The following is a 12,804-nucleotide window of genomic DNA, read 5'->3' as shown; positions in this document are numbered from 1 at the left end:
TATCTTGAATATTATTTATTTAGCCAGCTGTTAATTTCCCAGACTTGTCTTCCTTTCCTTCCCCAGAAGATGGAGAGTTTTTATTCTTTAATTCAGTTAACAAAGGGGTTACTTTGTTCTGAGAGAATCCCTAACCACTGTCACGATAGTTCTTCTCTTGATCCTTTGACATTTATTGGCTAGACTCTCATCTGTGGCATCTATGACTTACTTTACTTCTCCTTGCAGCATCAGAAACTCCCTGTTCCAGGGATAGACCAACTTATTTTCTTTTTAAAGGGAGAAGCAAAGACCTATTCTTTAAAATTATTCTTAACTTTTGTCTTACCTTCTTCGCAATTTCTCCCTAATTTCTTCTTACACCTTACACATGTATAGCATGTTGTGATGTAAACATACTAACTAGCTCATCCCTTGTACTTGAAACTTCTGTCTTTGTGCCTCTACACTAACTATTCCTTATTCCTGGAATGTTCTCCATCCTTATCTCTTAGGCTTCTTAGAATCCCTGTTTCCTTCAAAGACTCAGTGCAAATGTTTCTACATCTTCAGGAGGCTTTTCCAGACCCGTCAACTGCTAGTGCTATCCCCTCTAAGATTACCTTTCCTTTACAAAGCTGGCTAAATAAATAATATTCAAGACATTATGTCACTTTCATTAGAATATAAGTTCTTTCAGGGTAGGAACTGTTTTTGACTTTCTTTTTATCCATGTGTTATCCACTTGTCTCATGATATGTGTCTAATGAGTATTTGTTGATTGATGGAAAATTCCTGGTGAAGACATTCCCTTATCAATGTTACTATCTGAAACTTACCAACTTAGGCAGTTGCTTGGAGTATAAAGAATTAAGAACTGAACTGAATGAGAGTCAAATAAGTAGTACGTTTTGAGAGGTGTTACTTGAACTAGGCCTTCCAAAATAAGGTCCCTATCCATTATGTAAGTCTTATGGAAGTCTGTGTATTCCTTTCTATTTTCTAATTTCTGGTCAAGGTAGAAACTATCTTTTGCTTCTTTACATTTTTGTTTCCTCCTTTAAACTGTTTTGTCTTATTTATTTATTTTTTTTTGAGGAACATTCTGACAACCTGAAAAGTAGAAATATACACCTCCAACTTTCATTTTTCTCCAGGATGAAGACTTAATAGTTTCCCATGCCAATGCAATTACAATTCTTGTCCCTATAGCTTAAGAATATAAATTAACGATTAAAAACTAGTTACTCCAATTACTGAAGTGTCAACCATACACCAGATCCATACTTTTTGTATGGATTAGTATTGTATGGAAATGGCTGAAAGAAACATAACATATTCTCCTGGTCCCAAAAAAATTCTCCTTGTTCTCTATACTCATTTTAACCAAGTGCCATAGACCTGTGTCTTCTTTTAGACAGCTTTCCTGGCTAATTCTGTTAGATTAATGAAATTGAGGAACACTGCTTATTTGTGAAATATGAGTCCAAATGTGAATGTAATAAAATTTATTTTCAGTGGCTGATGTTGTCACTAGCCTCCAAATAATTTCCTGTATTTTTCTCATATGTGTAGTTTTCTATCCCTTTTGAAAGTGAACCTTAATTTATTTATCATATAGAAGAAGAAACCAACCCAAACAAAAGGCATAAGGACATGAGATGAATTCAATTAATTAATGAGCTCAAACCACTTAATTTTCTCTTCCTGTTGATCTCAAGAGCCTTTTCTCTACTTTCCTCGTCATTAAACTGCCTGACCCCATTTGGGGATCTAGGTTTAATTTATTCAGCTAACAAAACACAAGAAAAAAATCCAATTATCTAATGAGATGCATACCTTATTTTACTTTGCTACAGCTCTCTGAAAACTTTCCTCCATTTCCCTGGCTGCTAACCTTTCATCATCTAATTTGAATGTAAAACCACTAAGCAGAATCTTTATTCTAATTTATTTTATTATCTCCACCTTACCTATGAAATAGATAATAATTTTAATTATTTTTAAATTTTTTAATTATTAATTTTTTAAACAAAATACTTTTTGTCTAATTAAAGAATTTCATTGCCTTCTGAGGTTTTTTTTTTGTAAGTCATCTGTTACTAAGAAACAAAACTGTTCTATTTTACTATAAATTTGGCTGTTTTATAGACAGAGAAAAACAAGAGTGATGGTTAACTCTGTCTTTTTTATATTTCTTTATAATACTTGTAGAGTGGATGAGGCCATTCTTTTCCTTGGAGAGAAACTGGCTTACTGGGAAAGAATTGGAAAAAAAAAAAGTAACTTTACTTTATATGCTTTTCATTCTATATAGATTTTGGTTGTGAAGGAACAACCACAATGCAGTGTTGGAAGTCATCAGGTGAACTTCGCAGACTGTCAGTCTACAAATGGTGATCAATCTTCCTCCCCTGAATCTGGTGACTAAGGCTTTCTATTGTTATTGGGTGATAGTTTTAAGATTTCATGTCTAACTATAGTAATAGTCATTTTTATTTAACATAACATTACCATCAACACATTGTATTGTATTGTGATAATTAAGGGAGAAGAATATAAGTTTGATTCATCTCTTATCCTCTCCTACCACCCATTCTGTACCCAAAAAAGGCATTATTTTCACACAAAAGACAATTATTGATTGCAGAACTATCTGCCAGAACCACTCTTTCCCTCTAGTTTAATTCTGGGTCTATCTGATGGGCTAGAGATGGTATCTGGGATAGTGCTGAGGAAACAGATGAGAGAGAATCATAAGAGGTTTGTCCTATTAGTTGGTTATCCCCATTGTTAAAAATTCCTGAAAGACTAGGTAAGTTTAAGGGATTTGGGGTCTCCTTAAAGACCAGACATCCTTCTTTCGATACATATTCATTGGGAGACTCCAAGCAAGTCATTGAATGTCTCAGTGCCATGTGTAACTATTTAGGCACATGAGAAAAGTAGTAGTAAAGGGAGTTTACTTAGTAATTTTTCATGCCAATGAAATTACAATTAACTAGATTAAAAACTAGTTACTCCTATTTCTGAAGTGTCAACCATACACCAGCTCCACCTCCCAGTTCCTTACCAACTTATACCTTCCCAACATTGCTTCAGGACTGATTTATTTCAGATGAGGGTTAGGACTGGATATTCTTTGATCTATGGACTTTTGATAGTCTTTTTTATTATTAAACTAAATAATATATTAATAATGGTTCTCTAACATCAAGTGTTATACATATGCCATATAACTGTGGATATTATTTAATACTATCTAATATCACTACCTTAGGAGATTTCAGAAAAGAAAACAGACAAAAAACTTTAAGCCAAGAAAAATGTTCCCCTCCCTATGAAATGTGCATTGGACTCACCTCAATTTATTAGCATTTTGCTTTCATAACCATGCTAACTCCCCACTATTGCTTCTCACCTCACTGAAACTTCCTGAAATATATACTTGATGAATCTCTATCTGTTTTCTAAATTCCATAAGCTGTAACCATTTAGACACTACCCTTTTAACAATTATAAGTGCTTCTCTATATTTTAATAACATGTTACTGCTGGATCTTAAATTTAACTTGCTGATCATAAAATTCAATACTTTCCAAGAAAAGTTGTTGTTAAATAATAATACTGCTCTCTTTCTTCATGAGCACACTTCTCTGAGGAGCAGAAGGCATAGTGAAGATTCAAATAAACTTTATAATAAATTTCCTAGGATCACTGTTTTGGAGAAGAGTCAGACTAACCCTGGTTTTCTCCTGGCCTTATATCTACTCTTTGGCAGAAGAGAAATGAATTTTCCTGAAAATGACTTGGAGAAACAAGGATTAGATGAGGGTCTTTTTATATTTTTCTATCACAAAATTAGGACATAGGTGGTGCAGTGGTGGGCCTAGAGTCAGGAAAATTCACCTGAGTTTAAATCTGTCCCTTAAACACTTCTGACCTGGGCAAGTCGCTTAATCCTATTTGCTTCAATTTCCTTATATGAAAAATGATCTGGAGAAGGCAATGCAAAATTACTCTAGTACTTTTGCCAGGAAAATCCCAAATGGAATCACAAAGAGTTGGACATGACTGAAATGACTGAACAATAAACACAATGTAACATTTAGTAGCTAACTTGACCATGGATTCTAACCCCAATTGGCCATTGTATCTCAAGGTGACAAACTGTCTCACAAAAATCAATATTTTTATGGTTAAGAGGAGGGGTTGAAGTGAGTGGGCTAACTGTAAAAATCTATCACAATGATGAGGAAAAAATAACAAAGGGCTCCATTTCTATTGGTGGAGACTTAGAGAGACTCAGATAAGTAATTTGTTAAAAGTTTTGGACTAAGCCTGTGATTTTATTGGAGTAGTTCTCAGTTTGGTCAGCATATGCTGAAGATCCCAATGACCTTTTCAGGGGGTCCATAAGGTCAAAATTATTTTCATAATAATACTAAAATGGTATTTGCCCATTAATATCCTTTTCTTTCTAATTATATATCTATGTGAAATAAGATTTATGTTAATCAAAACAACAAATCACAAAAGAGCCAATGCAGAAGCAGATATGTAAATGCAACAAATTTGCAAAAAAATATAAAAACCACATATATTATCTGATTAATCATCTGATTAATTATTAATTAATTAATTTATTATTATTTATCTGATTAATGATACTTCTTATGGGTTTTTTTTTTCTCTCTGAAGGATATATGTGGATGGAATCCTGGAATAGAGGAATGCAGACCATAGAAGAGATGGTGAAAGATCAAAACTATCAGCATCAGCCATCCACAGACCAGTTTGGTCCTCAGAGAGTAGAAGAAAGTCCCCATCATCTTCCTTCAGGTCCTCTGCAGAGAGCCTCATCTCCTTGTTCCAGCTAACTATCTACACCATGTGGATCAAAAGATCCAAAACATGCTGCTATGCCAAATGCAAAAGATTCAATAAGGAACTGGACTTGGAACCAAGGAAAAGAAAACTAACATCGTCGATGTAAAAAATGAAGGGCTTGGACTCTAAGATCCTTTCTAGATTTTCAGTCTCATGAACCTCAAATTCTAATAGTGGAATAAGCATTTCCTATGGGAAAACAAAGGGAAAAAAGAATGGGGTTCCATTATCTCCTTATATCCAGAAACTTGGATCTCAATGTCACTGTGCTAGAGGCAAACGTGAAGCCATTTTCTTTTTTTCATCTTAAAGCAATCTCACAAATTATTCCATTCGCAGATCAGAAGACACTGAAGAATTGCTAAGGGATTCATTAAGAACAAACCTAAGAGAGGATCTACTCCTGTAGTGTTGGCTTAAGTTGTAGATGTACAAGGTTGTCTTTACCATATCATCAGAAGAAGTGGAAATGTATTGATTCATCCATGGGTGTTCACACAACTTGTGAATATTTACTTTTTTCCAGCCAGCTTAATGCTGTGAAGTGACTTAGCTATTCCAGTGTTGGAAATGATTATCTTATTTTTGGCAAGGACTATTGCTGGTATTTTTGTACAGTGAGTCTGGGAGCATGTCTAAGGTAGACTATCTTTTCAGATAAAGAGATTCCTGTTATTTGTAATTATAATTTTAAAATTATGTTGATTAAGCTCTTTAATCAAGGGCATCTAGGTGGCATAATGGATAGAGGACCAGCCCTGAAGTCAGGAAGACCTGAGTTCAAATCTGGTCTCAGACACTTAGCATTTCCTAGCTGTGTGACCCTGGGCAAGTCACTTAACCCTAATTAACTCAGCAAAAAAAAAAAAAAAAAAAAAAAAAGTCTTTTAAGAGTTTTAATTTCTGAATCATATTGTGGGTCTGCCTCATTTGACCAATTAATTTTCATTGCCCCCCTTCCCAACCAGTTGGGTTGGCTCATTTTCAACAAGTTCTAAGAAAAGAAAAAAATGAGTTCTTATTTGGTGGCTTTTCATAAAATTTTTTGCTTGTTTTTCAGTGTATATAATGTAGAATTATAAATCCAGAGCAAATTTTATTTTTATCATGGAGAATAATCAATGATTTTTAATTATTCAACATGTAAATAAACCAACCACAAGACTGAAAAAATCTCTGTTGTACATAAGGATTATGGGTATCCAATCAGCATCTAAGGAGATATTGAAAATGATCTAATTCAGTTGCTAAGGCTGATGTTAAAGAGACAAGATCTCTAAAATAATTGAAAACCAGATGGATTTACACTTAAGGCAAGATTCAAAAGTACATATTTAATTAAATTCATATTATTCAAGCTAAGGATAGCTATCACAGCTAAAAGAGATAACTCTCAATCCCATGCTAAATCATTTAGGGCATGGGATAATTATACAGTGTCTATATTAACCAATTTCATTGCTTTTCCCTTCTGCTAAGGAGCTTTGATTACATCACTCATTAACACTTATGAACCATAATATTGCTCTGTAAGAAATGACCAGCAGGATGAATACAGAGAGATTTGGAAAGACTTACATGAACTGATGCTGAGTGAAATGAGCAGAACCAGAAGATCACTGTACACTTCAACAACAATACTGTATGAAGATATATTTTGATGGAAGTGGATATCTTCAACATAAAGAAGATCCAACTCACTTGGACAGAAACAGTTACACCTAGAGAAGAATACTGGGAATTGAATGTAAACTGTTAGCACTACTGTCTTTCTACCCAGGTTACTTATACCTTCGGAATCTAATACTTAATGTGCAACAAGAAAATTGGATTTACACACATATATTGTATCTAGGTTATACTGTAACACATGTAATATGTGTGGGATTGCCTGTCATCTAGGGGAGGGAGTAGAGGGAGGGAGGGGAAATTTGGGGATAATGTTATAAAAAAAAAATTGCTCATGCATATGTCCTATCAAAAAAATTATAAAATTAATTTTAAAAAAAACACTTATGAACCAAGGTGATGAAATGAGATAGAACTAACTTCTCTCATTTCCATTACTTTCTACTAGCTCTAGAAGAAGGTTTGGTGAGGGAAGAAGATAAGATGAGAACTCTGGACTATATGTGTATGGCAGTTATTTATGCTGTTTATGCCATCCAGTTAGAGGAGAATTTCCTCCAACAATTGATATTTGAGAAAGAAAGCAATGTCATCATTATATTTGTAAATAGGTGCTGAAATCTCCAATGAGTGAAATCATATTAGCAAAATAATTACTCTTATAAAAAAATTAAAGTAGCAAAGTATGTGTATAATGTATATGTATATATACATATGTTAAAAGTTATATATGTGTGTATACATACATACACATATATTTAAAAAGCTTTAATGAATTTTTTTGTGTTAAAAGCTTTCCAATTTTTTTGCGTTAATAGCTTTCCATTTTAGATTTCAACAATGAGCAGTAAGTTCTATTATATCAAAAAAACACTTCTTGTAATGTCCCTGGACAAAAATTGGTGTGGGATATTCTAGACAGCTTGAAAATGAATATTTCCTATAAGCATTTAAAGATGATTTATAGGTATCAAAAATTGAAAGAATTTTTTATTTTTATTTAAATCAAATCTGTAACATAACTAGTCAAATTCAAACACAATGTTTCAAGGCCTGATTCTTTATACTTTTTAGTTCCACTCTGCACATTTATATTTAGTTTCCAGTCACAGTTCCAATTCTATTTCATTTTTCTAAGTATTCCCTTTCTTTTAAGTTTGTTGTTGCTCTTGAATCAATTTATATTTTTACAATGAAGCAACTTACATTGCTGTGTCTTTTATTTTCTGAATCTCAAGGTCTATGACATTATGACCCTTATCATTTACAATTAAAAATAAATGATCTATCCTTCCTTCTGAGGTCATTGATGAAGATGCTAAATAAGACTGGGCACACTGCTATCTCTTGCTATCACATGGTTTCAATTGCATTTATTAATTTTTATTTTGGGCTTGTTTCCTTTTCATGTTGCATAAATTATTTATTTCAAAACTTGAGAAAATGTGATAGAAATGCTGAATAAAAAATAATGCTTTAAAAAAGCCTTGATTTCCAAGTTCATCTGATTGACTATGAAGAATGAATTCCTTATTTTTAATCATTATATTCATTGTTATGACATTAACAATGCTATACATCCCTTAAATGTGGCAATTTATCTTTTGAAGCTCACAAATTCATAATTTGTATTTGTCTATCTTTTATACTCACCTAATGTCCGGAAATAATAAACACAGGGAGAGAAACATAATGTTTTCATATCTATTTGATGACTGGGTGAGGAGAGTGATTTCCTGGTTGAGCTGTGCCTACTGGGTGATGGAAAAGTCCAAGAAAATATGATGTATCTATGCAATATCATACACATTTAAAACAAAGATTTCTGAAAATAATGTTAAAGTTCTGACATTTCCTATCTGATAGTTAACATTCTCCCTCACCCCAGAAAGTTATTCAGCTAACCTGTCAGCCTGACAGAAAGAAGTCAAAATCTCTTTTCTATGTTTCAAGGAGACTTTCCCCTCCACTTTACCTCCAACTTAATCACCACCAGGATGGTTGGAACAATTCATTTAGTTCAACCATGGTCTGGTGTTGTACAGAATCTTCTGCTAGATTCTTGGGAGACACAAAGTTTAGATCTCATGTGGTCCTGTCTTCCTGCAGGAACAAAAGAAGGCCAAGACAAAGTAAAACCAATTACATAGAATGGGTAAGCTTTTATAGGGAAGTTTGTTACTAGCTTGAAGGTGGCTCATAGGGAGCATTGGGGATATTGGGAGAAGGAGGTAGCAACTGAAGTGGGCTTTAAAGTAAAGTAAGGAATTTAGTAGAAAGAGGAGAGGGAGAGACATGTCCAGATATGTTATGCAATATGAGCAAAAACAGATGGTGAAGAAGTTAAGGATGGCTTAGAAAGATTGAAGTGTGATTTGGTTGAGGGGAATAAAATGAGCAAAGTCCAGACAGGTTAAAATGGTTCCCAGATTGTGGAGGAATTTGAATATGAAGTTTGATCTTTGTTTGGTAGTAGACAATAGTGTTGAAACTCTAGTTTTGACTACACTACCACGTAGTCTACTAACTGTGACTTTGGACATGTTACTTCATTCCCTAACTCTATGGAGTGGTTGTGAGGACCAAATTTTTAAATCAACATAAAGCCCTTTTTGGACCATTAAGTGCTATTAGAGTACTATTAAGTGGCACCAGCTGCTCTTTGGACATGAAAATAATTTTATCACTTATCAAGATGAAGCTCAATAAGTCAAAAGTGGAACTGAATATCTTTGCCACTTAGGCCTTCTCATAAAAAACAAACAAACAAACAAACAAAAAAACACAAAATAAGTACAGCTAAAGGGAAAGATGGCTTGTGTTTTTTTTTTTCAAGGGGATGAGTGAAGTAGCTGGCTGTAAAATTCATTGTGGGATCATTCAAATGCAACAAGAAATATTAGTTCATGGAACACTGGTTAATTCTAGTACTATATTGAAATAACTGATAAAGGTCCAAAAGGAGATTCTTAGATGGGTACCAAATCAAGAGGGACCTTGAAAAGCTCATTTCTAACTCCAGGTGAGCTTCTCTAATTAAGAAAATCCCTTGGAGCAACTAGCTGGTACAGAGGATAGAGCACTAGCCCTTGGAGAGAGGAAGATCTAAGCTCAAATCTGGCCTCAAACACTTACTAGATATGTGACCCTGGGCAAGTCACTTAACCCTGCAGCAAGAAAAAGAAAAAGGAAGGAAATCCCTTTAAGATTCCTTTAAATATTTCCATATAGTCACTCTACAACATGTTATAATTTAAGAAAGGTTTGCTGCACATAATGCAATCAAAAACAAGCCTTCATTTGGGCAATTTCATTCCCAATAAAAGAAATATGTGTAAGTACCAATTGTTTATTAGTGTTTCTATTATACTCTTGAAAGAATATATATTCTTTATATAAAATCTATATAAAGCAAGAAAATTTCCCAATGCTGTTTACCCCTAGGCTTTATCATGCCAAGGGAGTAGTCAATAAACAGGCATTTGTTAAAGCTGTCTATATTATAGGCACTGATGCTAGGTGCTGGGAATACTGAAACAAGAAGGCCACAGTCCCTTTTATCAAGGAATCTACATCCTAATGAGAGAGAGATAATATTTACCTATATAGATTTAAAGCATAGATACCAAGCAACCTCCATGAGGTATAACACTATCGGCTAAAAGAGTGTGTGAAAAAGCTTCATATCAGCAGTTAAGGGAATGGGGAAAGACTTCATGTAGAAGAAAGTGATTGAGTTGAGCCTTGAAAACCAACAAGTCCAAGAGACAGAGTGAGAAAATGAATGCATCTATATATAAGAGACAGCTAATGTGAAGGTACAGAGATAAGAAGTAAGAACATAACTTCTCAAAGGACCAAAAAAAAAAAAAGTTTATGATGAATACTGAAAAACAGGGATAAAGGATTGTACTCCTAAGAAAAGAGTACAGATGGTAAAAATGTATAGTTAAAACTGCTCCTTGTGTGACCCTGGGCAAGTCATTTCACTCTGTTTGCCTCAGTTTCCTCAAATGAGTTAGAGAAGGAAATAGCAAACTCCTCTAGTCTCTCTACCAAGAAAACCCAAATGGGGTCATGAAAAGTCAGAGATGACTGAATAACAAAAGCCAACACTATTTAGGTATAGGTTGTACTATAATCAGTGGTTCTCAACACTTTCTTCTTTTCCAACACAGTATTCTTTTAAATAAATCATAGTAAAATGAATGTTTATGAGAGTAATAGTATATTAGAGTGCATAGATTCATGCATATGCAGGTTCCCTTCAATAACAGCATCAATTTTTGGTGAATTCCTTACCCATTCAAGGTTTGGTATATTTTGAAGTTAGTATATGCCTTGTATTATTAGTTGTATTTATTTGCAAATATGTATGCTATAAATTTATATTGAACTAAATTATTCATACCTTTTTTTTATATACAAGAATACATCATTCACAATTTTGTATTACATCTAGCAAACCTGTATCACAATCTTTGAGGATACGTTCCCCATCTACCCTAAAGGCCTTCCTGAGAAATGGGAGGCCATGACAATCTGTGTTGTAATCGAAGCAGAATGATACCAGGTGGCAAAGAGTGATACCAGGTGGCAAAGAGTGATACCAGGTGGCAAACTACATACAGTAGCAATTTATTTATGTGGTCTCACCTGCGCAGTATATACTGAGAGCATGCCCAGTGTTGTTTTGGTTACATAAGGGTATGAGAGTATATAAGGGGTCAAAGAACTGGGAATAAATGGACTCCATTTTTCCACCATCCTCAGGATCCCTACATTATCATTTCTTCAATAAGACAGTATGTTTTAATCACCCCAGCACGGGTTCTCTAGAAAGCATGGTATATTTTGTCACCCCAACTTGGGAGCTCTAGAAAGCAGGACACAATACTGAAGTTATGTGGAAAGGACTATTGAGAAGTGATTTAAACATGGAGATATGAAGAACAGAGCATGGTGAGACAGTGAGCAAAGGAAGTGCAAAGCCAAATCATGGAAAAGCTTCAAAATGATAATCAATTTTTAGAAGAAATCATTCTGTGGAAAGGGATAATAAATCTGAAAGAATGAGGGAATCTTTGTTTCTGGTTTCTTAGAGAAGCTATTAGAATCTATTAACTGCATATACTTTGATTAGGTTTTTTTTTTTTTTTGTTTTGTTTTTTTCAGGATGTATTTTTTTTCCCTTCTGTTGATTTTGCTTTGATATCTGAAATTCAGTTGTTTTATTGTGTTCTGTCCTTCTTTTAGTTCTAGCTTTTAAATTACTATTACAATTGATTTTAGAGCCAAGTTCTGAACTTGTTCAATTAGATTGTGAATATTTGAGCATCCTGCATTTGCTTGTATTTTCAAAACTGAAAGTATGTAAGAAAGAGGGAATAACTGAAATGGACTGACATGAGATACCTCTGACCAGATTATTCAATTTAAAGCATCATTTATTAGCCAGCCAGTGACTGACCCCCTTAGATAGGCTAGTAGAGATTAGCCCTGAACCTTTAGTGAAGTACACTTTTAAGCCCATTTGCCACATCTTGGTACAGCCTTGCAGTTACAAATTTTGAGAATCACTGAAACAGTTTCTCATTTACAATGGAGAAGTGTCTGGACGAGAGTGAGCACACAACGGAACCTGTCGGCATGTTTTGCAATGTTGTCCTGACTGTTAGACACACACTTCTCGGAAAGTCCTGAACCTGGGGATGGGGCCCAGTCTGAACATAACACTTCCCTTAATTTAGTTTAAGCAACATTTTCCTATAAGCCTGAGGCCCCTTGACCCAGGGATGAGGGGGCCAGTCTTTTATCCATTTCATAACAATTTAAATGTTTGTAATATTTTGTAGTATATAAAACAATTTGCTGTCAGAAGAAAAATTCTGACAAGCTTTTGAAATACATAGTGTGATTTTCATTTTCCCCACATTACAAATGAGGAAATTGAGATGTTCAGGATATAGGTGACATATTTGTCATCATTTTGTCTATAAATACATGTCAAAGCTGGGGCTTGAGCTCAGGTATTCTGATTCTAGAATCACTGTTGTTTTTCTTCTCAGATTAAAGACCTTCAAGTGACTGCATAATCAAATAGGCTTAACTTGAGACACAGGAGAATACAAATAGAAAGATGAAAAAACTTAGAAAATTAGACTTCAAGGCTTTGATTTCTGTTTTCTTTAGTGCCATCACATTTCTTACTTTTCCATGTCATTGAACTTTTCAGAGATTTTTTAGAGGGTTTTTGCCTCAAGGTCTTTCCCCCATCCTGTTTTCACACTTCTTTGTTCCCCTTTC

The 12,804-nt window shown here is 34.2% G+C and overlaps 1 protein-coding gene across 3 annotated transcripts in view; it reads left to right on the top strand.

Annotated features, from left to right (window-relative positions):
• Window positions 1-5,755, top strand: part of EGF (epidermal growth factor) — a 148,597-nt gene extending 142,842 nt beyond the window's left edge. For 2 of the 3 annotated variants that reach the window (XM_074275420.1, XM_074275421.1), the window contains 2 exons: window positions 2,297-2,402; window positions 4,681-5,755. In XM_074275420.1, the coding sequence (XP_074131521.1) occupies window positions 2,297-2,402; window positions 4,681-4,859 (285 nt within the window). In that variant the 3' untranslated portion in view covers window positions 4,860-5,755. The remainder of the gene's footprint in view (window positions 1-2,296; window positions 2,403-4,680) is intronic. The other variant, XM_074275422.1, reaches the window with a different exon arrangement.
• Window positions 5,756-12,804: the final 7,049 nt, after the last annotated feature.

This window comes from Sminthopsis crassicaudata, chromosome 6 (assembly GCF_048593235.1).
Source record: "Sminthopsis crassicaudata isolate SCR6 chromosome 6, ASM4859323v1, whole genome shotgun sequence".
Classification (NCBI taxonomy): Eukaryota; Metazoa; Chordata; class Mammalia; order Dasyuromorphia; family Dasyuridae; genus Sminthopsis; species Sminthopsis crassicaudata.
This window is presented reverse-complemented; position numbering and strand designations above follow the sequence as displayed.